The 26,534-nt window shown below is 43.6% G+C and overlaps 1 protein-coding gene across 2 annotated transcripts in view; it reads right to left on the reverse strand.

Annotated features, from left to right (window-relative positions):
• Nucleotides 1–55: 55 nt before the first annotated feature.
• Nucleotides 56–26,534, reverse strand: part of SIN3B (SIN3 transcription regulator family member B) — a 29,838-nt gene continuing 3,359 nt past the window's right edge. The window contains exons 3-19 of one of the 2 annotated variants that reach the window (XM_054013518.1): nt 22,883–23,146; nt 22,111–22,254; nt 19,953–20,075; nt 18,509–18,667; nt 15,926–16,015; nt 15,398–15,516; nt 14,584–14,791; nt 12,711–12,827; nt 11,506–11,744; nt 8,376–8,559; nt 7,396–7,990; nt 6,613–6,782; nt 5,630–5,803; nt 4,342–4,434; nt 3,935–4,029; nt 3,203–3,407; nt 56–2,828 (exon numbers count right to left, since the gene is read on the reverse strand). In XM_054013518.1, coding sequence (XP_053869493.1) covers nt 2,598–2,828; nt 3,203–3,407; nt 3,935–4,029; nt 4,342–4,434; nt 5,630–5,803; nt 6,613–6,782; nt 7,396–7,990; nt 8,376–8,559; nt 11,506–11,744; nt 12,711–12,827; nt 14,584–14,791; nt 15,398–15,516; nt 15,926–16,015; nt 18,509–18,667; nt 19,953–20,075; nt 22,111–22,254; nt 22,883–23,146 — 3,210 coding nt within the window. In that variant the 3' untranslated portion in view covers nt 56–2,597. The remainder of the gene's footprint in view (nt 2,829–3,202; nt 3,408–3,934; nt 4,030–4,341; nt 4,435–5,629; nt 5,804–6,612; nt 6,783–7,395; nt 7,991–8,375; nt 8,560–11,505; nt 11,745–12,710; nt 12,828–14,583; nt 14,792–15,397; nt 15,517–15,925; nt 16,016–18,508; nt 18,668–19,952; nt 20,076–22,110; nt 22,255–22,882; nt 23,147–26,534) is intronic. The other variant, XM_054013517.1, reaches the window with a different exon arrangement.

Consider the following 26,534-nt stretch of genomic DNA (forward strand, 5'->3'; position numbering starts at 1 on the left):
CAGGGCTGTCACCAGCTCTAAATTCACTTAAAACAGAGAACTCAGTGAGAGCTGCTGACTTTTAAAATCAATATTTTATTTTACTTGAATGTGCAAATAAATATTAAAAAAACTACATTCAAAGAGCTGGCAAAGCAATTACAAGCCCCAAAGCAAAGATCCTTCAAAAAAATGGAAGAACAAACTTTCTTTAATCAATTTCATGCTAGAAGATAGACAGCCTTCAAATGCTGAAATCTCAAATGTTAGCAGGCCGCTCTCAAACACATTGGCACCACCCACTTGTTTCATTCACATCATTTGCTACTATCACATTTGAGACAATAGTGCTGTAAAGGATGAAATTCTCACTTAATCCATTCAGATTATAAATTAAGGTTTACAAAATAAGGATGCTTAAAAATACCTGAAGTACACTTAAAAATGTTGGGGAGACTGACCAGGGTCCATGCGTGTATTAGCCTTACGCACCCTGGGAGACTTAGAATCAATTGCATTTTAAGCCACAAGTTGCAAGCTACTTTCTAGTAAACATTTGTCTGTATCACAAAACCATAACAAAATTTGGCACAGTTGGTCATCTCTGCTTGAGACAGCAGAGTGTTGAACAGGACTGAGGTGCATTTGTAGAGCTGTGTAGAGGAAAAGAGGATGTTGCACTAGTCAGATCTATCCTAACCTCTTACAGAGCTCCATCCCTTACCTAAAACAAGTCAAGGGCTTTGAAAAAAACCTTCATATCATTTCTGCCACTGGCATCAGCTGAGCCCTGGACAATGAGAATCTGGGTTCATGGTACAAAGCGCACTGCTGGCAATGGATGTGCATGTGGGCACAAATGCCAAACGGTCACAGATTATCTTGCAAAAAAGAAACAACTGGTACAGGTTTAGGTCAAATGTGCACAAATGGCCCATTTCTTCTGCTGTCAAGTGAGACAACTGCAAAACCAAATGCAGTACAGTGGGGTAAACACAGCACGACTCCCATAGGCTGCTACTTGGGTCCAGCAGAAATTATAACCATAAAAACCAAACCACAGAAACAAACACATTAGGGGGTCCAATTCCCCCACAAAGGCCAGGAGACCTTGGAGTCAGGGCTGAAAAGAAGCTAGATTTGCCTCATGACACCACGTATTTTACACAGGATTATGTGCTATTCCCAGGCTCCTGCAATACACAAGTGAACTGAGGATGGGGCTGCAGGGCTGCCTTGACTCTGAACTTTCTGGTCCTTTTGCTAGGTTTAAGTCAGAAGACGAATGTAGAGTTCTGTGTGGTTCGGAGCATGGTGGGTGGGTGGTTGTTTTTTTTGGGGTGGGGGGGCAGAGTTCAGGAGGAGGTGCAGAAAGTGTCAATGGAATAGCTTGTCTACACTGCTTAAGCCTGGACAGAATCCTCCTCGGAATACACATTTCTGTGCGTCACTGCAAAAGAGAGCATCTGTACAGACATCAGCAAAAGAGCAGCATCTAGGAAACCCTCCAAGCCAATGCAAACATGCTTTAAGAGCTCCATCTACTGATCCACTTTGTAAGTGTTATTATCCCAGCAGTACTAAGATATGTGTCTGCAACATACAGTCTCCAGAGGCTGTCAATCAGCATGCAAAACACAAACAAAAAACCCAGACCTCCTCATGGATTTTATTCCAGCTTCAAGCAGTTCCTGAAATGAGAAGGCAGGATATTGCAGCATGACACAGTTTTATAAAGATTGACAGGGGATCCAATACAGAATTCTCTGCAGAGGCAGAGAATGTGCCTGGGCTCACTTGCTCAGCAATGCAGCCCACGGAGCCATTTCTGATTAGCACCTGTTCTGAAACCCTTCGCCAATCTAGCTGTTTTAAAAGTCGAGAGTCTCATTTCCCTCGATGCCTCGAGATTTGGCATTTCCTCACCACAGCAGCAGTAATGCACGCGGCATTCATAGCCTCGTTCGTCTGAACTGATAACGCAATTGAGTACCCGCACCCATGGCAAAGCCAGTGATCTGTGCCGAGTGCTCCGGGCCCACTGGCCCTGAGGGGTTCTATTAAGAAGTTCTGCAGACTGAGGCATGGCATGAAATGCAGAGGGACATGAAACATCAAACACTTCAAAAAGAGGAAGCAGCTGCCAGTGTCCGCTCTAGCCCCCATCATGCTCTACACTGGCTAGAGCATGCAGCCCCCTCAGCCACCCTGCAAGCAGCCAGGCCAGCGTGGCCTGTCCCTCCAACGCAGCAGCCATTGGCAGCCCTTCTGGAGCTGAGCACTTGGCACCCCCCAAGTAGCCAGCCCACCTTGCTCGGCCTTTCCCGCGCCGGCTGACTTGTGGTAGGCTGACGCTAGAAAGCTACCGTACAGAGTGGCAATGCTAAGAGCCCTCTTCCGGGAATGGCTTTAGCTCTCTTCACGAGGACATAGCCTGGAGGATTACACTGCGAGGAGACAGTTCTATGCCATATGGAAAATACATCATAACCCAAAGTAAAATGCTGTTTGGATAAATATCATTAATACATACATTGCATTCCCACCACTAGTCTCAGAGTAAAAGTGTTTTGCCGGCAAAGCTCCTGCTTGGCATGGTCACGGGGACGAGTCTCTGCTCATGGTGAGGCTGGACGGCGACTGTACTGGACTCTGTATCTATTCACGGGGACCCCATGGACATTCACCGTCTCACAAGTTGTTTTGCATGGGACCATGTCCTCGTCCTCATCGCCCATGAGCCAGTCTTGAACCAGTTCTGCTGCCTCCACTGTAACATTCTCTTCTAGCCACCTGCTGTGCCACTCTTCAAACTGCTGGTGGTGCTTGAGCAGAACCATGGGCTGCACCTGAGACAAGGACAGGAAAGGTCACTGAAAGGCTCATAGGGGAGAAGGTTAAATCTTCAGTTCTCTGGACACTTGAGACATTCATGCTTTAAAACAACCAGAGAAGCACATATCCCTTATACCTGCCTCTAGAGGCTTCTGCTTCTTAAATGGAACTATCCTCCTGTGCAGCTTGCATGGTAAAGCTATGCCCAGTAAACTAAACTATACAGCATTTACGAATTCCTTTGCTATTTCAGCCAATGTGGAGATGTAACTCCAGGAAGCAGTCTGTAGGAATTCAGCCACGAGACTCCTGTCACTGCAGGTCTCGCAGTTCAAGTTCCCCATCTCTGCCAGTGCCTGAGCTGTTGAGAGAATAACAGGACATGCACCTGCTTGGCTCGGGAGAGAGTACCACGCCTGTACATGTAATCCTCAGAGTTCATGATGAACATCATTTTGTGGGTGTTGAGCCTGAACCTGCAGTCCATGTTGCATGCACTCTCCACCCCGATCAGCCTCTTCCAGGAACTCTTCACTTCACTCCGTAGAGCTCTCACTTGCTTGCATTGCCACTTGCGGAATTTTTTAAGGTTCCTAGGACAAAACCAAGTATTATACTTTAAAATCCCTGGCTATTCAGCTTCCACCCTCCTAGTCACTAAAGATCAGAGCATGAAATTCACATTCCTATGCCTGGCTCTTCCCAGGAACTTTGCTTCCAGACCATCCCCTTACCCCCAAGGTTGGGGCACTTTTGTGATGAAGTGCAGAAGGGATTAGGCCTTAAATTCCCCCCCAAAGGAGGGACTGCTTAGAAGACAGTCCTACTCTCTTCTCCTTATTGTACACTCTGTAGTCTGTGAAAACCTGAGTGCTGCCCTCAATGCCCTTGTGCAGAGCGCCACACACTGGCTGCAAACCTGCACCCCAGAATGCCTGTATTTCTCTGGAACAGTGTGTACAGTATATTGGTTTTGAGTTGCTAAGACTGGAAAGTGCAAGAGAAATAAAATTTTAAGGGACTCTTCCAGACAGGAATAGAACCAAAATAATCTCAACACACAGGGCAGCAGCAGAACCAGCTGTTGTGGGCAAGACACCAGGGAAAGGGGAGAGCTCACCTTTGCAGAAAGACCGGTTTCAGTAAGAAGCCATCGTTCTGGTTGTTTGGGACGCCCTCCACCCCAACGTACTGTTCCATGTAGTTAGCCAAGTGCTATACAAGAAAGACCGTTTCCAAGTCATATCTCCCCAGTCAGAATAAACTCAGTTGCCCTAACAGTGTATTTCTAGGCTGCTTTTAAAGCTGCCTGTACCTAACCCAACCACCCAGAGCCAATTTGCGTTTAAATCCACGTCTGTATCAGCAGCCTCTATATCAAGGACACACAGTCCTCCACATGCTCTACCCCAAGTGCACTCAATGTCCTGGGAAAGCCTGTCCCCCAATTTGGAATGAAATGGAAGGAAATTCCTGGCAACCTCCTTTGTCACAGTGGCAATTCCATAGTCCTTGCACCTTAATTACCTGAACCTCCATAGGGTCTTCTGTTTGGGTTTCTTCTGTGTCTAGTAGCTCGATGGTCATGATCACCTGCCCTTTCCTCTGAAGAAACATTACCTGTAATGAAGTGAGACACAGGGGACGTCACCTGCAGCCTCCAGAGCTGGGCAGGAGCCCAGATCAGTGTGCTGAATTTTCATGGAAATTCAGCTGAACATGACAGATTGGAGAAGAGGTGAATATACAACATGGCACCCTGATGCTTGACCACACACAAACCTAGGCTCAGTTCTTGCTACCACTTTCTCCATTCCTCTACACGGTCTCTTTGGGGATTTCAATACCACCTTTATGCAGATATTCCTTCAACCTCTCAAGCTCTGCCCTCCCCCACTCACCCTGGGTGTTCCCTCCTTCTCTGCCTGCCCCATCACCCTTGGGACAGTAACTCCTCAAACTTAATACATCAAAACAAAGCTCCATCCTTCCTTCCAGTCCTCCTCCTGACCCTTCGCCCTCCAATACTGCTAACTGCTCCTCTATCCTCCTCACCACCCTGATGTTATATCAGGCTTCTCTCACACTTACTCATGCCTGTCCAAACTGTTGCCAAATGCTGCCTGTCCTTCCTCTACAAGACTTTCCTCTTAATTCAATCTTTATTATTAGAACCACGCTCCCAAACTTTGGTTAACACCTGTACTGGCTACTATAAGCACCATCTCTTCCCTCTGCCTCCCCACCAGTCCCCCTGGAACTAACCTCCTGGGCCCTCTGCAAAGATGCCTTAAGACTCCATTCTTCCACATTCAAATCCTTCCTTGAAATTCACTGTCCACAAAGCCTCCAAACTTTAACCCTAGCACTGAAACTCACCACGCCCTTTTGGACTTGCCTAGATCTGAGCGCAGCCAGCATTCATGCTGTGCCGAGAGGGCAGAAGCCCTCTCCTTGCCCGCTGCCCTGTCAGGAAAGAGCTTTGTCTTTTTATTTGCCTCCAAAGTGCCACATGCCCCCATGGAACTATCTGAAAAGTAATATATTCACTCAATGGCTTCCTGTGTGTCTGAATAGGAGCAAACTCTCTGGCGGGCGCCTGGTCACAGCCTCCTTGGCTAGGAGCTACAAAGATAGGAAAACTCCCCAGCCATCTGATCCAAGAGATAAATTAAACTCCCCTGGCCCTAAGTAACAGGATTTGGCTCATCTCTTGGGAGATGGGCTATCAGGAGAGCATCAGACTGCTGCTGTCTGCACCACCCCAGTCTGGTTCCCCTCTGCTGTGGGTAATTCCCCTGAAGCAAGCTCTCACCTTGAAGCAGTTCTCATCTGCCATGCAGCGCTCAGCCTTCCACTGATAGCTGGTCTCCTTGGCTGCCCGGACACACCTGGAGGATAGGTTGCCTCCAGCAGCACCTCGCTTTCTTTCACTTAAGTAGAGCTCTACAACCTTCAGGCAGATATCATCACTCACAAGATGGTGAAGCTATTATCAAGAGAAAAGGGAGTCAGCAAGTTTCTAGCAAGAGTGTTACATACACTGGTGCAACCCACACTACTCCCTTACCTCTGTCACCCTCTCCCATTTTGCAATGAATGTAACAGAGGGAGCAAGGGGCAGTCAAGGCAAAGCATTTGTTTAAACATCTAATTGCTAAAGTGGTAATGGAGAGCTTGATAATATAGTGAGTGCGAATCGTCTAATTCAACTCGTAATCAGAGCTTCCCAATGGCTCTGGTGGGGACAGTCAAGTGTCACCAGCAAAGAAATCAATGAGATGTGTAGTCGTAAGTTAACTGGCCATAGGAATTTCAGCTCACAAACTGCATTTTCTCCTGTTTTTACCAATAGTCGTTTCCTTTGACTATTTCCTCTGCCTTTTTTCCACCACCACCTAACAGTTGTATAAACACCTCAGGAGAAATCTTGGCTTCTTATGTTTTTAGGATACCTTGTAACCCTAATGGTACTATATAAAACAAAGAGGGAATACTGAAGCTTTTAGAAGCTGCAAGTCCAGAGGCCTAGATTTTCAAATGCCAATTCCTTTAAACTGTGATACTCAGGATTTTTAAGCTAGGGAGAGACAGGGAGGGAAACGGAGAGCTGAATGCCTGTCTCACCAGGAGATACATTCCAAGTGTCACTCCAAGGCGAAGTTCCTCTTCACCTTTACCCTCACCTTTGCGAGCTCTCTCATACGCACAGACAGACCTGTTTATCAATAGGACAAGGAGGGGCTGTCCACCAACTGCGCTGTGGAAGCACTAAGAGATGATTTGAGAGACAATTACCTGGCGGACAATATTCTGCACCAGCTTGTCCATGGTGAAGCCGATGTAGGCGTGGATAGTGAACATCTCCCTCAGAGTATCCTCGTACTGCGTGGGGTCAATGTTCCCATCCAGCAAACTTCTCACCATATCCAAGAATGCTGGGTAGTATTCCTCCAACTCCACCTCACCTGGGCAGGAGAAAACAGCAGTCACTGCATACAGGAGGCAGAGGGTGGCCCCGAGACAGGGAACAGAAGAGATAACTGCTCTAGATCTAGGACATTTGGCACCAAGAATATTTTTTAGACACAAGCAAGACACTTCAAGTGCAGCACCAACCACATCTTTCCAGATGCCACTGACAGCACACGGAAGACCCCATGAGAACAGTGTGACTATCTGAAATGGTCACTGGGGCAGTGCTTGACTCAACTCTCACACGTGTATGTATTTTAAATGTAAGCAACAAACTCCAAGACACTTCATAACAGTATTTTCCCATGTTCTAGAAATACCTACATAGAAGACATAAGGTATATATCGAACAACAGCCAATGGGCTTGTAGAGGTCTAAATGAACAAAAATGTGTCCCTTGACTTGTAAGTTATCCCCTAACTATCCTGGTTAATACATGCAGGTAACATTAGTTATAAATCCATAATTCTCAGACACTGGAGAGGTCTCAGTATCTATATTCCTCATATTCATGCCAGCTGGTCTCAGTCATTGCAAGTGGCCTCTGCATAAGGCACTCAGAATGCTAACAGCAAAATAATTTCCAGACTGCAGAATGCTCTTACTTGGTTGTTTCAATCTCAGTTCCATGGCTGGATCATTGGACTTTTCTTTCCTTCCCTCACAGAGGAGTTTTTCCCTCTCCTTTTCAGTCCGATACTCTAGAAGCTGCTTCTGAGCCTGACGATAAATCTTTAAGAGCCTGGAGCAGAGAGTCTGGTGAAGGCGGAGGAAGAAATACCAATTATTATTGGCAAAGAACAGACTATAAACGTCGTCCAGAGTTTTGTGAGGCTCAGCAGCAGCGGCGTCACAGAAGCCAGCTTTCTCCTCCAGAGGGCTGCTTGGAGGCCCAGGCACATGTTTCTTTCGTAGCTCAGGAGCATCCAGGTTCTGTCCCTGATGGTTTTCTCGGTCCTCATCAGTCGACTCTTCAGAAATACTGTGGTCCGGGAGCGGAGAGAAAAACAGCTGCGGTACAAAGTGATGCACTATTTGCCGAATGGTGGCCTGATCTTCCTTCTGGATAGTGGGCTGTCGTTTCCCATAGTAGCTAATGAGCGAAGCCGCATCTTCTAGAATCTGTTTATCCTCATAGATGAAGATGAGGTGAGGCTCGTTCGTGGTGGCACCTCTCCCCTCTGAATGCTGCTCCTGGTGCTGTCATCAAGAGACAAACCAGTCAGACCCTTCCAATCCAGCCTCAAGAGCCATTCCCACCACAACACACACACACACACACACACACGCCAAGTGTTAATGGCTAGGCTGGGGGACAGAGGAGGAAAGGGGATATTTATGGGATTACATATGCTATCTTTCTTACATCTTTATCTACAAGTTATATATATTTTCGAGCATTCTTCTCACCCACTCTTGTCATCTTAAATTATGAGCTCTTCAGGGTAGGTAGGGATGGTATCTTCCTCTATGTTTGTACAGCGCTTCCCACAACAGGGACCCAATTCTGATCTGAACTTCTGGGCATTACCATAATACAGAACAATATAAACAGACAGGATCGATTGTTTGTTAACATATACACCTCATCGTAGACGCTCTCAATCTCATTCAGCAAGCTCTTGGAGCGCAGGGCTTTGGTGTCATTTTGTTTAAAGTTGACAGCCTGGTGGTCAAGGGACTTTAAGTACGCCTTCTCATACTGCTCCCGCCAGATCTTGTTGAAGCCCTGCTGGGCTTCCCGCCATTCCTCCTCTTTTGCTTTCAACCTGCATAATGCAGAACAGACAATTTGAAAACCATACCACAGAAATTCACACACAATGTTTTAAAAGCAGCCTGCTGAGACACAGCAAGACTTTCAGTATTCCCAGGGGGAAAAAAAAAAAAAAAAAAAACACTTTGGTAAATAGTTATGGCTGGGAATATAAAATACTGTAGTTCAAAAAACCTCTTAAGTGCCAGAAGCTCAAGCAATCCACAGTAGAGATGCCTACGCCTGTAGCCTGATTTGGGGTGGGTTAGTAGGTAGGTCTCTTGCATGACAGCTAAACTTACTTTTAATATAAAAATCTATAAATCTAATGCATCAAATACTCATTTTATAAGAAAGATATATTTATACAGACAAGCAGATTAATCCTTAGGGCTACACACCTTAACTCTGCCCTCCTTTTTCTGGAACAATTTTCTCGGGTCCTAGGAGATCTCCACCTAACTGTCTCTGTCTTAAATACAAGGATTCCATCTGACCAGGCAGATATGCTGGGAAGTGGGAATGGCTCAGAAGTGAGGGGCAGAGCTAAATTTTCCTCACAGGCACTAAAGAAGCTGTCACAGAGCAGGGTCCAGGAACAGTGGGTGTTGTGTGAAAATGCCATAGACGGCATTCAGAACAGGAGACTTGGCAGTTGGGGATGGGGGAAGTTAAAAGCTCACGCACCAGGGAGAGAACAATTGGAGGGTGGGACTGATTTTCTTAGAATATCAGGGTTGGAAGGACCTCAGGAGGTCATCTAGTCCAACCCCTTGCTCAAAGCAGGGCCAAACCCCAACTAAATCATCCCAGCCAGGGCTTTGTCAAGCCTGACCTTAAAAACCTCTAAGGAAGGAGATTCCATCGCCTCCCTAGGTAACCCATTCCAGTGCTTCACCACCCTCCTAGTGAAAAAGTTTTTCCTAATAGCCAACCTAAACCTCCCTCAACTTGAGACCATTACTCCTTGTTCTGTCATCTGGTACCACTGAGAACAGTCTAGATCCATCCTCTTTGGAACCCCCTTTCAGGTAGTTGAAAGCAGCTATCAAGTCCCCCCTCATTCTTCTCTTCTGCAGACTAAACAATCCCAGTTCCCTCAGCCTTTCCTCATAAGTCATCTGCTCCAGCCCCCTAATCATTTTTGTTGCCCTCCGCTGGACTCTTTCCAATTTTTCCACATCCTTCTTGTAGTGTGGGGCCCAAAACTGGACACAGTACTCCCAATGAGGCCTCACCAATGCAGAATAGAGGGGAATGATCATGTCCCTCGATCTGCTGGCAATGCTTATACAGCCCAAAATGCCGTTAGCCTTCTTGGCAACAAGGCCACACTGTCGACTCATATCCAGCTTCTCGTCCACTGTAACCCCTAGGTCCTTTTCTGCAGAACTGCTGCCTAGCCACTCAGTCCCTAGTCTGTAGCAGTGCATGGGATTCTTCCGTCCTAAGTGCAGGACTCTGCACTTGTCCTTGCTGAACCTCATCAGATTTCTTTTGGCCCAATCCTCCAATTTGTCTGGGTCCTCCCTCTGCATCCTATCCCTACCCTCCAGCATATCTACCACTCCTCCCAGTTTAGTGTCATCTCCAACTTGCTGAGGGTGCAGTCCACACCCTCCTCCAGATCATTAATGAAGATATTGAACAAAACCGAGCCCAGGACCGACCCTTGGGGCACTCTGCTTGATACTGTATTTTCTCTCTTTTTAAAAAAAATTAAGCTGTTCAGCATGTAAATTATAATTTTAAAGGGAAAAATCAACATGAGATCTCCACGCCTAGCAAGCAGAGGCTCTTTGGAGAAAAATGGCGATAAAAACCTGCTTTTAAAAATGTAAGTTGAGATTATATGGCACTAGTTATGTAACGGTCATTGGACCTGTAACAGTGCTGTACCATATGCAGAGATCACCTCTAACAACAACACACCCTTGGAATCCGCTGGTTCTCAGTGAAGATTAATCCATAAAGGAGGTTTTTCAATTATGACTGGACAAAAAAAATTAGAATTTTCAAAAAAAGGCATACCCTCCTCACTCCCACTATTCCAAAGTCTCATTCAAAATGACACGTCCAATTAACCTCATATTTTCAAAAAATAAAATCCTCTCTTCCTCTAAGTGGGACTAAAAGAAGTTTTAGTGCGGAAAGGAACTTTTCTCAGCAAGCCAGGGATGAGCATAACTATAACAAAGGAGCCCCTCTCATGGCTCCATTACAGAGCAATACAGTGTGCAAGTGTGAAGAATTCACAAGCTTGGGGGTGGGGGTGAAACAGTTGATTGTCATGCACTAGAAACTGTATTATAGACTGAATTAAAAAAACATACATGTTAATACCAAAGGTATCTGAAACCTTTTACACGATTACTTAGCTTTTCAATTAAACTATAAGCATTTTTTATATAATGCTTCCTACAAAGAGAGGATTTGAAAAAAGTTTAATTTTAAAATGTATTTGTAGATGTCTACATTAATACTGAAAGCTATCTGAGGAGGAATCCCAGCTGAAACCAAACAATGGCAAAGCCCCACAGAACTAAAGGAATAGCTTGGTTTACTTATAAAATGAATGAAAAACCAATTTAACAATTTTCATGGCAGGAGAAGCAGCAATCTTGTTACAGTTATCCCCGTATTACACAATCATCACAAAGTTTGTGGTGGGCTATTTTCTACTGAAACATACATACTGTTACTGCAAGAGCAAGAGTGCATTGTCATAATTTGCATTGTTTAAGCTGTTCTCCGATGGGGCTAAGAGAGTCAGCTAATATCTTTGTGACCTATTATATTGAAGTGATTTTGTAAAGATATTCCATTAATTGCTCACCTCTGTCCTGCGTTAGAATCCTATGAGATGAAAATAGGTAATTCACTTCTGAAACGACAAACTTTCAAAGACTACTTTAGCTAATTAGAAAAGAAATGATAGGTGAACCCAAGAAAGAGTTACCTTTTTAAAACTACGGGAACAGCAGTAACCGGATTTTTCTTAAGACTCTCAATGATTTCTGGTGCTTTATCACCGTAGATACGGTAGATGGCTCTGCGCTGGATCACTTCCGACGTTCCTCCCAAGCAATCATCCAATCGGAATTTCTCCTGGTCCTCTTGAGACATCCGAGACAGCTTTTTCTGAACACTCTCCAACACGCGTATTGTGGCCAGATTGGTTTCCAAGACAACATCCAACTGTTAAAGTTCACAAACGATATAACAACGTAAGAAAGGATTCAGCAGCTGGTCTCTGCTCTCTTCTTCTATGCTCAGATCTGTACTTGCATTTCAGTGTCCACTGGCTAGGAGTCACGGGCTCCAGTGAGGATTCTCACTAGGTGGAGCGCTCCGACAGTACTTTCAATTGTAAAATTGGCCCACAGATTTCCTTAAGGGCTATTTTCTGCTGCATTTGCCCTTGGCAAAGCAGGGTGCTATGATGCAGTTGACATCATATCTGGTTTAGAGAGAGATTGTGCTTAGAAATAAAATCCTCTACACCAAAAGCAATATTTAAAGCTATAGCACATGCAAGAGTACCAGCAGGGGCACCTCCGAGCCCTGCATGAAAAGGAGAGTACCTAAAGCTCTTGAAACCTTTCCCTCCTGTGATATACACAGTGGCATTATGGTGTTCGTGCCTCCTCCCCACAGGCTAGAGAAGTACAAAGCAATCACCACTACTGGGGAGAAGTGTGAAAGGGTTAACTTCGGAGAAAAGCAGCCTTGGGAAAGCAAGCCCACACTAAAGCTAAAGTAGAAAGAAGGGGAGGGACTGACACAGCAAGAAGAATTAACTAATATATTGAGCCCTGCTCAGATACAAAATTTGTATCCGCATCTGATCTGCAATCCACAAAAACGACCTGTGGATATCCACATCCGCAGATATCAACAGATTTGCAGGGCTTTAGATATAAAATTTGGATCTGTATCTATCCACATTCCACAAAAATGGTCCACGGATATAAAGCAGATATCCCCGGATTTTCAGGGCTCTACTAATAAAACGTTCAGCATTTGGCTATTAGGTCTCGGGAAGTCACGGTTTCTGTGACTTCCGAGACGTAAACATAGCCTTGACTATAAATAATTTCAAGGCTCTCGGTCACATGAACAGGAGACCAAGTTGCAAAGTTCTAAGTTGAACAGCAGAACCACCTCAAATCGTTCGTCCTCACAGCGATGCAGCTGCTCCTCATAGGGAGTCTTCTTTGAGCTGACAAACGTAGAGTCTTCAGACCAAGATGGAAACGACACCCAGGTGTCATTTAACACCTACAACAGAGTCAAAGACAACAGTCTACAGTGTCCTATAAAAAAGGACCTGTTCCTGAGGACCTGGTAGGACCTCTACAAGGGAAAATATAAAGTAGTATATTCACAGTGTTTCTATCAGCAGGTAGCTAGCTAGGTATTTCTACCAATGATCTGTGTCAGAATTTTAAAATGTCAGTGTTGACCATTTCTCAGACATTGTGTATGTGAACAGTTGCACCCAGACATTGTTCAAAAGATTTCTAAGGTGTCCTTTGCTGCTGTTTCATAAAGGAGGAAGAGATGTTTGTCTGTAATAGTCAGCTACTGGTGATAATGGAGACAAAAATGCCAGTGCCAAGGAGGGTGGGAGGGTTGCTCTATTAAACCCAACTCCCACTGTCTGCCAAGATGCTCTGACTCAGAATGCTCCTTTATAACAAAAGGCAGCAAGTGCTTCACAAACTGGTAAGCTAAACCTACAGGGTTCACTTCCCCTATCACTAGGGCCCTACCAAATTCACGGTCCATTTTGGTCGATTTCACAGTCATAGGATTTTTAAAATTGTAAATTTCATGATTTCAGCTATTTAAATCTGAAATTTCAGTGTTGTAATTGTAAGGGTCCTGACTGAAAAAAGAAGGGTGTGTGTGTGTGTGTGTGTGTGGTGGTGCGGCGGGGGGGGTGGGGTGGGGAGGGGGTTGCAAGGTTATTGTAGGGAGAGTTGTGGTACTGCTACCCTTAATTCTGCTGCCTTCAGAGCTGGGCAGTTGGAGAGCGGCAGCTGCTGGCCAGGATCCCAGCTCTGAAGGCAGAGCTGCCGCCAGCAGCAGCACAGAAGTAAGGGTGGCGTGATATGGTATTGTCGCCTTACTCCTGCGCTGCTACTGGCAGGGTACTGTCTTCAGAGCTGGACACCCGGCTAACAGCCACCACTCTCTGGCCACCTAGCTCTGAAGACAGTGCAGAAGTAAGGGTGGCAATACCATGACCCCCCTACTTAAAATAACCTTGTGACCCCCCTGCAACTTCCTTTTGGGTCAGGACCCCCAATTTGAGAAAACGCTGCTCTACCCCGTGAAATCTGTATAGGATAAGGTAAAAGCACACAAAAGACCAGATTTCACGGTCTGTGACGCGTTTTTCATGGCTGTGAATTTGGTAGGGCCCTATCTATCACTGAACACAGCCAACTCTGAATGACCCCATACTAGAATTGTACCCTGCTTACACAGGATATTTTTTTAGGCTTTGACTCAAAATTTGCTTTTTGGTGACTCACTGGTCTACTAGGCTACAAAGTCTGTCTTCATACCTGGTGCTGAAAAACTCATTTTATGCTGTGAAATAAAACTTCTCTCCCCCATTCCCGCTGCCCCTTCTACCTATCATCAAAGACAAGGAGTGGGTCCACAAACAAGTTGTACCAGTTTAATGAAAGGTGTGATTTTATACTGATTTAGTTAAACCAGAGCAACTTTATGTGTGGCACTCTTATCACCAGATAAACCTGATTTATAGCAATTTAACTCAGATTAGCAAATTTACAGGTGCAACCGAAACGGACATAAGCAGTTTTAAACCAGTATAAGAGCCTACATACAAAAGTTGCACCAGTTTAAACAAAGTGATTGAAGTTAAATTGGTGCAATGTCCATGTTTCAGAGAAGCCCTAAATCATCATAAGAAAGCAGTATGTGGAGGGCACTGACTAGCCTGCTTTGGGAAAGGCTATCATTACAGACAGGGGATTCAGTAGTATTAAGCTTGGAGTACCTCCTTGCAAATGGCCGTTCTTCCGCTGCATTTTGGCTGCTGATAGGTTTTTGGAAGAGCCCGGTAACTGGATCCTATGCGTTTGCAGGAAGCATAATCAATTTCCCGACTCATTCCATCCCCAGATCGATCACTCAGCGGAGAAGCAAATGAAAGCTCTTTCACTCCAAGGAAGGATTTGAACTGTGCAAAGAGTTCTGGGAATTTCCTTAAAAAATGAACAGACATACGTGAGTAATTATATTCCACATCATCACATTCTGTCTGTTTTGTCCATTAAGTATTAATTACTTTCTTCACCATCTCTTATATTTCATACAGACCATGGTCAAAACTAAACTGAAACCTAGGACTTTCTTGACACAGCCCTAAGAACTCCCTCTCCATAATGTTATCTGCTTTAATCAATCACTCTGCTTAAGGCTCTTTTCAACCATCCTCTTGGTGGAGGGCTAGAGAGATCTCCCTTCAGAATCCCATCAATACCACTCCTTAACCTGCTGAAGGAGTCTTTGTTCATTGCAGTAAGACACTCTCCCTTCTCTTGAAGGGCTAACAGCTCAATTGGCCTCCATCAGGTACTGCTACCGCTATTTGCCTGTTTTATAGCATTGTTCTAAGACTTTATGGACTAAACGTTGTGTCAGATTTTATTTCTCCTCTGTCTGAATGATTCCTAAAATTTTGGCATTGCTAACCCAGAAGAAACCTTTGACTTCATAAGGTTTTCATGTTGAAGCATGAGAGAAAAAGTGACATAGCAAATGTTTAAAAGGTACACCCTACATGTCACTGGAAAGACAAGTTCACTTACCCTAAAAATGGGGTGACTAGCTGGAGAAGCTCTGAGCCTGACACTAGCTCCTGATTGAAGAGTGCTATACAGCGGAGGAAGTTCTCATACACTTCCTGACTCTTCAGTACCCTGCGCACCTGGCAGAGAGAGGGAAAATAAAAACTCTCATATCATTTGTATACTAGCTTTATTTTTATGCTGATATTTTAAAGAGTCTAAGCCTTTTTGCACAGAGCCAATAAATTCATATGCTCATCGGAACCTTGGAAGCAGCATGCATACAGAAGTGCCCTGTTATAAACAGTAGTTTAGTAACAGGATTTACACTACTATGAGGTTCACAATTGCTGAGAAGCAGAGAAAACACACACAAGAATATACTAGTATGCGTTTCCCTCAGGGTCCTCCCAAAACTCCTCCATTTGTTAGGAAACTGTTACTTAATGGACTCTACTATACCATAGAGAGAGTCGTAGAATACCAGTCAATTACTACCTATCTGACTGAAAGCAAGACCATGCAACAGGACGAGGCCAGATCACTGACCTTATCGAAGAAAGAAAACTCCTGCAACGTTCCATATTTTCCCACTGTCGCAACTGACAGATCTTTGGTACCTCGCAGTTTCATTTTCTTCTGTTGAAAAGGTTCGATATTTTTACTTCAATGGTTTTGATTCAAATACCAGCAATTTCCATTTTACTGAACTGTAACAACCCCTTGCTCTGAGCCTTTATTCCAAAAAATCACAAATTAGCTTTGCCACATCACACCCTCCATGGAGGTCTGTATCAATGACCCCGAGCAAAAACAAAACAGGTTTGCACGACAGGTAAATGATGGGGTATAATCCTGCAGGAAACAGCAAGTTATTCAAGGGGAGAGGCCCAATTCAGTCCTTCTATCAAGTCCTCATTTTCCTGATACTTAGCACTTATATGTAACTTTATATTGTATCAAGGGACAATGCACTTGTCCAAACAATTTTCAACTTTCCTTTGTTAATTGTCTTCAACACCATTTCCCTGCCCCCATTATTTATTTAAAAAATAAGGATTCTTTTACTTTCCCTTTCATGTTTGGCACTAGTTCTTTAAGAGGAAGAGGACAGTGCACCTATGACTTGTCAACTGACTCCTAATGGGATTTTATGAGTGCGCACATGGGCCATATCAATGGGGGAAATGCCTGTGGACAGACAGAGAGAGGGCAGTTGAGAGCTGCCTGGGAGTCAGGAGACTGGAGGTGGTGTCTGGGCAAAGTTGCATAAAGCAAGAAGCTTTCTGCAGAATCTCCATAGCAAGAGGGTGAAACTGTCAGGAAGCTAGTGGAGAAACGAGCCCAATGATGTTCCTGCACCAGAGAGTGATGGGCACAGAAGGCTGGAGAGGGCTGAAGGCGGAGTGCAGCAGAAGGAGATGCCTGCTGGCTCTCGGGGGTTGGGAGTTGAAGCCAGAGAAGGCTGAAGACTGGGGTCAAGGCATGGTGATATCTGGAATTTTACTGGTGAGGTGAGTGTGGTGAGAGATTCTAAGGATAAGAACGGCCGTAGTGGGTCAGACCAATGGTCCATCTAGCCCAGTATTCTGTCTTCCAACAGTAGCCAATGCCAGATGCTTCAGAGGGAGTGAACAGGGCAATTATTGAGTGATCCATCCCCCTTATGTTGAGTCGCAGCATCTGGCAGTCAGAGGTTTGGGGACACCCAAAGCATGGGGTTGTGTCCCTAATCATCTTGGCTAATAGCCATTGATGGACCTATCCTCCATGAACTGATCTAATTCTTTTTTTAACCTAGTTATACTTCTGTCTTTCACATCCCCGGCAATGAGTTCCATAGGTTGACTGTGCATTGTGTTAAGTACTTCCTTTTCTTTTAAACCTGCTACCTATTAATTTCATTGTGTGACCCCTAGTTTTTGTATTATATGAAGGGGTAAATAATACTTCCCTATTCACTTTCTCCACACCAGTCATGATTTTATAGACCTCTATCCCATCCCCCACTTAGTTGTCTCTCTTCCAAATTGAACAGTCACGGACTTTTTAAATCTATCCTTGTATGGACATTATTCCACACCCCTTACCATTTTTGCTGCCCTTCTCTGTACCTTTTCCAATTTCAATATATCTTTTTTGAGATGGGGCAACCAGAACTGCACACAGTATTCAAAGTGTGGGCATACCATAGATTTATATAGTGGCATTATGGTATTTCCTATCTTACTATCTATCCCCTTCCTAATGGTTCCTAGCATTATATTAGCTTTTTGACCACCACTGCATACTGAATGATGTTTTCAGAGAACTATCTACAAATGACTCCCAAGATCTTATTCTTGAGTGGTAAAGGTAATCTAGAACCCATCAGTTTGTATGGATAATTATGATTATTTTTCCCCAGGTGCGCTACTTTGTGCTTATCAGCACTAAATTTCATCAGCCATTTTGTTGTCCAGTTGCCTAATTTTATAAGATCCCTCTCTAACTCTCTGCAGTCAGCTTTGGACTTAGCTATGTTGAGTAATTTTGTACCGTCTGCAAACTTTTGTCAGCTCACTGTTCACCTCTTTTTCCAGATCATTTATGAATATGTTGAACAGCACTGGTCACAGTAAAGATACTTTGGGAACCCCGCAATCTACTGCTCTCCATTATGAAAACTTACCATTTATTCCGATCCTTTGTTTCTTATCTTTTAACCAATTACTGATCCATGAGAGGACCTTCCCTCTTATCCCATGACAGCTTACTATGCTTTAGAGCCTTTGGTGAGGGACCTTGTCAAAGGCTTTCCGAAAGTCTAAGTACATTATATCAACTAAATTACCCTTGTCCACATGCTTGTTGACACCCTCAAAGAATTTTGATAGATTGGTGAGGCGTGATTTTCTGTTACAAAAGCCATGTTGACTCTTCCTCACCATATTGTCTTTATCTGTGTGTGAGAATTCTGTTCTTTACTATCATTTCAACCAATCTGCCTGGTAACTGAAGTTAGGTTTATGAGGCTTTAATTACCTGGATTGTATCTGGGGTGTTTTTTTTTTTTTTTTGGTAAATCAGTGTTACATGAGCTATCCCCCAGTCATCTGGTCCAGAGGCTGATTTAAGCAATAGAGTACATACCACAGTTAGTAGTTCTGCAATTTCATATTTGAGTTCCTTCAGAACTTTTCGGTGAATACCATCTGGTCCTGGTGACTTATTACTGTTTAATCTAGCAATTTGTTCCACAACCTTCTCTACTGACACCTCAGTCTGGGACAGTTCCTCAACCTTTGTCACCTAAAAAGAAAGGCTTAGGTATGGGAATCTCCCTCACATTCTCTGCAGTGAACACTGGTACAAATAATTAATTTAGTTCCTCCACAATGGCCTTGTCTTCCTTGAGTGCTCCTTTAGCACCCTAATTGTCCAGTGGCTCCACTTATTTGCAGGCTTCCTGCTTCTGATTTACTTAAAAAAAAAAAAATTGCTGTCAGTTTTTGTATCTTTTGTTAGTTGCTCTTCAAATTCTTTTTTGGTCTGCCTAATTATACTCTTAACCTTGACTTTCCAGAGTTTAACACCTTTCCATTTTCCTCACTAGGATTTGACTTCTAGTTTTTAAAGAATGCCTTTTTGCCTCTAGCCACTTCTTTTACTCAGTTGTTTACCCATGGTGGCAGTTTTGGGTCCTTTTTTTTTAAATGGGCTATGCATTAGGTTTGAGCCTTTATTATGGTGTTTTAAAACATCTTCCATGCAGTTTGCAGGCATTTCACGCTTCTGGCTGTTCCTTTTAATTTCCATTTAATTAGCTTCCTCATTTTTGTGTCATTCCCTTATTTGAAGTTAAATGCTGCCATGGTGAGTTTCTTTGGCATTTTATCCCCCTACAAGGATCTTAAATTTCATTACATGGTGATCACTATTACTGAATGGCTCTGTTGTATTCACCTCTTGAACCAGATCCTGCATTCCATGTAGGATTAACTCAAAAATTGCCTCACCTCTTGTGGGTTCCAGGACTGGCTGCTCCAGGAAGCAGTCATTTAATGAGTCTAGAAATTTTATTTCTGTATCCCCTTCCAAGGTGACATATACTCAGTCAATATGAGGACAGTTGAAATAGCCCATTATTATTGCATCTTCTGCCTTTGTAAGCCTCTCTAATCCCCCTGGGCACTTCACAGTCACCATCACCATCCTGGTCAGGTGGCTGGTAATATAGTCCTACTCTTATAATGCAAGCATGGAATTTCTATCCAGAGAGATTCTATGGATCTACTTAATGTACTGTCCGGACTATGGCTGTGGGACTTGTTATGATTTATGTATACAGGAGTTTTGTAATTAACCCTGAAAGGGCTACATATACTTAAGGCCTATTTCTGGGGACTCTGATGGGAAAACTGAGGCATCCATGGCTGTCAGACCATGGCCTGGCACTGGAGAGCACCCAGCTGAGGCTGCACTATGACATGCTCTTAGTAGAATTTGAAAGTTGAGAGCAATTATCTCATATAGCACAGGTTATAGCAATGCCTAAGTATGAAAACAGTACACATTTCTGTTTGCAACAAGATACCTTTGCTGGGCTGGGAACAGGACGCAGCAGTAGAGGTCTGGATCGCTTTTTACTATGTTCCAGATTTTTTTCATGATCAGTTTTCTGGACACTGTTCATTTCACATGGCCCATTTCCTGTGAACTAAATTAAAGACAATGTTTTCAATTTGCCCTTATTAGTTCCTCAGAAATAGAGAACCCCATTTATCTGAACAGACTAGAGGACATGAGATTTCACTAAACGAGTTACCTAACTACAAAGAACAAATAGTGAAAGCATAGTTCAAACACTGATAGTCAGTTTTTCTATAACAATATTTTGCAGTGATGTAGCACCACTACACACATCACATACAAGCACAACCCATTGGAATAGCAAGAATTAACCCCTTAAAAAAAATTAATACTAAATGTTAGTTCTTTAGTAAGAACTTAAGTTATATTCAATTGTTTCAGCTCTACATACAGCTACAAGGCTAGTTTGAAAATCTTGAGAAGGACCCAGTGGTAGCATCTTAACTGCACCCTAGAGTGAAACAGTCATCAGAAGTATCAGAGGGGTAGCCGTGTTAGTCTGAATCTGTAAAAAGCAACAGTCACCCATCCTGGACAATGATCCCTCACTTTCACAGACCTTGGGAGGCAGGCCAGTCCTCGCCCACAGACAACCTGCCAACCTTAAGCATATTCTCACCAGCAACCACGCACCGCACCATAACAACTCTAACTCAGGAACCAACCCATGCAACAAACCTCGATGTCAACTCTGCCCACATATCTATACCAGCAACACCATCACAGGACCTAACCAGATCAGCTACAACATCATCGGCTCATTCACCTGCACGTCCACCGATGTTATATATGCCATCATATGCCAGCAATGCCCCTCTGCTATGTACATTGGCCAAACTGGACAGTCACTACGCAAGAGGATAAATGGACACAAGTCAGATATCAGGAATGGTAATATACAAAAACCGGTAGGAGAACACTTCAACCTCCCTGGCCACACAATAGCAGATGTAAAGGTAGCCATCTTACAGCAAAAAAACTTCAGGACCAGACTCCAAAGAGAAACTGCTGAGCTCAGTTCATTTGCAAATTTGACACCATCAGATCAGGATTAAACAAAGACTGTGAATGGCTATCCAACTACAGAAGCAGTTTCTCCTCTCTTGGTGTTCACACCTCAACTGCTAGCAGAGCACCTCACCCTCCCTGATTGAACTAACCTCATTATCTCCATACTGATTTATACCTGCCTCTGGAGATTTCCATTACTTGCATCTGAAGAAGTGAGGTTCTTATCCACAAAAGCTTATGCTCCCAATACTTCTGTTAGCCTTAAAGGTGCCACAGGACCCTCTGTTGCTTTTTACAGTCATCAGAAGGATCAATAAGATTTGTGCTAGAGCTGTTCCAAGGGTCAAATCTTTCTCCACATCTCTGGAATTTCAAAGATTTTTTTTAATCCCTAAAGTTTTTTCATTCAGTATTAAGGATTTAGTAGAGTAGAAATTCCAAGAGCAGGAAACGAGGACAACATTCATTTGACTTTCCCAGCCATAGGGAAGATGCTGCAAGAGCAGTCCGATGATGTAGTGGTGACAGAGAAAGTCACAGGAAAAAGTGGCAGCCCACCAAATAATGGTTTTAACCACATGGATCTCTGTGGACCACCAAAATAATCCCCTCCAATTTAGACATGGTCTATTTGGCATCCAAAGGTAGCTTGTTTTCACCCAGTACTTTATCACAAGATACCCCTCAAAGGGGCTCTACTCTCCCCAAGGCAGAAGGCTCAGAGCATACTTTTTTGGGGAGCAGAGATTTTTTAGCTGTTGCCAATAGCACCACAGAGCAGCAACTTCTAAGAATTTACACATCGCTGTTTACTATCTGTTCCATCTCAGGAGACTGTTATCTCTACTGTGCTTTGTCCAACTGCTCTGAGAGAAAGGTACACAGACACTCCACCAAAAATCAACCCTTCTCTCAGTCTCTTCACCTGATGCACTCTCTCCCAGCCCAGATCTCAGTCCTGCAGGGGCAAATAACTTTATTCTTTAGGGTATTTATTCAAACATTATGCAGATTATCCAACTAGAACATAAACACAGAGTAGACTGTCACACTGTTCTATCTTTTTTGCCTTATACTACCAAAACACATACCAAAGATCTTTTAGCCTCAGGGAGAAACTGTCCAAACTCAGAGAGTAGATCCTCCTGTCCCCTGAAGAGATTTGCTACTTCAGTAAACACTTCTTCCTCCGACATGCCTCGAAAGGGTCGGCCTTTAGTGTTCAGCTGTTCTTTCTGCCAATTTACAGAGAAACATTAAACAAACTGTTACAGTAATGCACTTCAGTTAGCAAGGAAACTGGAACAGACAACCCACTGTATTCATGAGTCAAATACAGGAAAAAGCTTTAGATAATTATCAGCTGGCCTAGCATTCTTGTAGCAGCACAATGTGCTACCACGTAGGGTATCCAAGGTTGGCGTCCTAGACCTCAGGGCTCACCAGTCAATTATCAAACGGTCGTCCTTCCGTGGGCATGTAGATCTAATCACTGCATTCAGTTAGCAGATATAGAGCATTTAAAAATAGAACATTAGTAATGGTAAAAGAAAATCACCTAGCTTAAAACAAAAAATACTTTCTGTACAGCTTCAATCAGTTGTCTCTCTTTTCAAACCGAAGCCTGTAGTACCACCACATTACTGAGATGACAAGCATTTGACAGACCCTAAGCATTCCCTATCCACATACAAAGCCTATGATTAAGAGTTTCTCAGTGCCACATTTGTCTGAGAGAGGCTGAAGTTGGGGGAGATTTATAAATCACAATAAAACAGTACTGTACAAACAAATTTAATTTAACATTGCAGGTTCAAACAGCCACAGTACTGGCCCATGATATCTTATTTGCCAGAACTCTACCTGGTAAGTGTGAAGAATTTCTAAGAATGATCTGTAGATTTCAGGATGGTCAAGAAAACGTGTTTTGATCTTATTCACGTAACTTATTGCATTATTGAACTCTACAGAATCAGATTCCAAGGAGATTTGAGATTTATCATCTTTGTATGGAAGTTGCTGCCGGAAGTCTTCAGAGCAGTCACTGTGGTTGTGGGAATTCTCCTGGCAATAATGTAACAATAACCCACCACCCGGGTGAGCACTTGGAACAGGCTCTGAAGACACCTAGTGATAGAAGTAATGCAAGCTGGTGACTCAAATAAAAAGAGACATACAACATGTTCATTAAAATTATCATGCATATTTACAAACTGTTTAGTTAGGGAAAGGTTAATTGCACAGTAAAAGATTTAACTGACCCATGAATTTCTTGACCTCTTTTACTAAGACGATCAATTAAAAACCATTAGCCATAGTGCTAAACTCTCACTTCTCTTTCCATTTAAATCCAACATTGCTTTTAAAGAGCTCTTCCCATCATACCTATTTGAGAACAGAGCTTCAGACAAATGTTTACAGTACTTGAAAGTCTTAAATGTAATTATTCAGAGGATTTTCACATCTGATGCACCCCACTGTATGAACATTACTGAGACTTCACTTTTGAAGCTTTAACTTTCATCATTTATAACAAAGGCCAACATTAACCAGCTAAACGTCAAGACTATTGTTTTATTTACAGACACTTATGTTTGAAGGGAAAACAGGTTTGGATTGCACTTTGCAGTTTGCTAGCCTTTATCAGGGTGACTGGTAGATATCCCCAACACTTACTTAATTCTCCAGATCTCTTAAAGATTATAGCTCCACACTTTTGGACACTTACAGAGTAAAAGAAATTGTTGTATATACTTGACTGTGTTTGCAAAGACTCATGGGCTGTTGTAGTTCAGTTTTGGTATATTTTGGCTATTGACTTGTTTGGTGTATGAAGTATGTTGAACATACATTCTTTACAGAAAAATAATTACAGTGACATAATAAAAAGGAAGTGTTTAAATATGTGATGTAGCAAGAAAGAGCTATATTTCCTTATTGTAACAGCCCCTATAAAATAACTTCAAATGAGTCTCAATACCAAGAACATCTCCTTCACATCCACGCCCTATCCTGCCACACCAGTCAAAGGCTTTCTAAGTCCCTCCTTTCACTAATGGATAAAGGTACGTTCTGAGAGCTCCTAGTAGTGCAGCTATACCATGACGTTGCATAGCAGACAGTCTGATGTACGTTACTGAGTGTCCAAATTTTCAGGAAAAATCGCTGTTTTAAAATAGGCCAATGACAGTTGAACTTCTTGCTTGCAGTTTACAGATGTCAATCAGTGTACAGAAACTTAACAGCTCCTAGCAGTCAAGCTCATTGGAATCTGTATTCATAGAATTTGGTCAATTGTAGTGCCATGCAGACTCTATGCCACCTCTTGCTTATGATACTGCCTGAAAGCCACTTTTCTAAGCAATTGAGCATTACAGCAATTTGTTTTGGTCCAATTTTACCTTTGATTTCTTAATAGCTTCTAGGATAGAGGTGGGCAAACTATGGCCCCCAGGCCACATCCGGCCTGCGGGACCATCCTGCCCAGCCCTTGAGCTCCCGTCCAGGGAGGCTAGCCCCCGGCCCCTCCCCTGCTGTCCCTCCTCCCCCGCAGCCTCAGCTCGCCGCACAGGGAGCGTGGCTGGCTCCGGCCAGGCAGCGCAGCTGGCTCCAGCCAGACGGCATGGCTGCCAGTCCTGCCACTCTGAGCAGCATGGTAAGAGGGCGTTGGATAAGGGGCAGGGTGTCCCAGGGGGCAGTCAGGGAGCGGTTGGATGGGGCGGAGGTTCTGTGGGGGCGGTCAGATAGGCGTGGGAGTCCCAGAGGCCTGTCAGGGGTCGGGGATGTGGATAGGGGTTGGGGCAGTCAGGGGACGGGGTGGTTGGATAGGGGGTGGGATACCTGGGGCGGGGGGTCCCAGGAGGGGGCAGTCATGGGACAAGGAGTGGGGGGGTTGGCTGGGTCGGGGGCGGATAGGGAGGCACAGTCTTCTCTACCCGGCCCTCCATATAGTTTCACAACCCTGACGTGGCCCTCGGGCTAAAAAGTTTGTCCACCCCTGTTCTAGGAGCATATGGTTCCTTGGTCCCAGGCTGACCAAAACCACATTAACTAGCTATGGAAGAAGTGTCCATTTGTAGCTGATTCCAAGAGAAACTCAAAATATGTTAAATACAGGAACCATCTCTGATAAGGAGATTCACAGAAAGGGCCTTGTAGATAACCTCTGAAAGTATTTTTTCCAGTTGCAAGTCTCAGTTGTCCACAAACCCTTGTATTTCCGCACCACAGGGTAATTTTGTTTCAGGATCCAGCAAGCAAAACAAGTTTCCTGTACGTCTCTGAACATCTGAAGGCATTTTCAGCACAATAAGGCCAAACTTCATCATTAGATTCTCACACACTGTTCTTTGTGTTCTTTTATCAAAGGGTGAGTGCCTTCTCAGGTCCAGTTTTCATGAACAATTCTTCCACCAGAGCTAGACTCATAAATCAAGGGATTTTCAAATGTTGTACCTGGACCCAATGGCAATGATCTTGACAAAGAAACACAAAGTACTCAAAATTCAATGACCAAATGTCCATGAAAAAACAGACAAGCCACCACTGCTTCTGCTCTTCTGTTTTCATTCTTCCCTCAACAGTAACTGACTCATTAATGCTTGTGACTGTCACTCCATTATCCTCTGCACTTTAGAAAGTAGTGATGCCAAGAACATACAAAACACTCTGTACTAACATTGCTTTATTCTGCAGTAATTGTAGATTTAAAGAAACACGTTCAACAGTAGAGCTCTCAGAAATGCCAAGTTTCTGAGTGATAGAGAGATCAAAGAACATGAGAGCTGAAAGACTAGCAGGTGGCAGAGATTAGAGTTAAAACCAGAGGCTTCTGAACAAAATTCAGCTAAGATTTTTAAGTTTCAAACTCTGCAACTGAAAATGGATGCAAAATCTGGTATGATTCTATCTACGTTCTAATGCTACATCCATCACAGCTGTATTGAACACTTGGATAATAAGATTGGGACTTTTCAGCTTGGAAAAGAGACGACTAAGGGGGATATGATAGAGGTCTATAAAATCACATTGGTGTGGAGAAAGTAAATAAGTGTTATTTACTCCTCATAATACAAGAAGAAGGGGTCACTAAATGAAATTAATAGGCAACAGGTTTAAAACGAACAAAAGGAAGTATTTCTTCACACAATGCATAGTCAGCCTGTGGAACTCCTTGCTCAAGGATGTTGTGAAGGCCAAGACAATAACATGGTTCAAGAAAGAACTAGATAAATTCATAGAGGATAGGAAGGTCAGGATGGGCAGAGATGGGGTCTCTAGCCTCTGTTTGCCAGAATCTGGAAATCGGTGACAGGCGATGGCTGAATGGATGATTACCTGTTCTGTTCATTCTCTCAGGGACACCTGACATTGGATGCTGTCGGAAGACAGGATACTGGGCTAGATGGACCTTTGGTCTGACCCAGTATGGCAATTCTTATGATATAAATGAACAACATGTACAAATTTGTGTTCTGTGCAGGCATCTTAATGGGTATGTGGAAATATGATCTTT

Source organism: Malaclemys terrapin, chromosome 24 (genome assembly GCF_027887155.1).
Source record: "Malaclemys terrapin pileata isolate rMalTer1 chromosome 24, rMalTer1.hap1, whole genome shotgun sequence".
NCBI lineage: Eukaryota > Metazoa > Chordata > Testudines > Emydidae > Malaclemys > Malaclemys terrapin.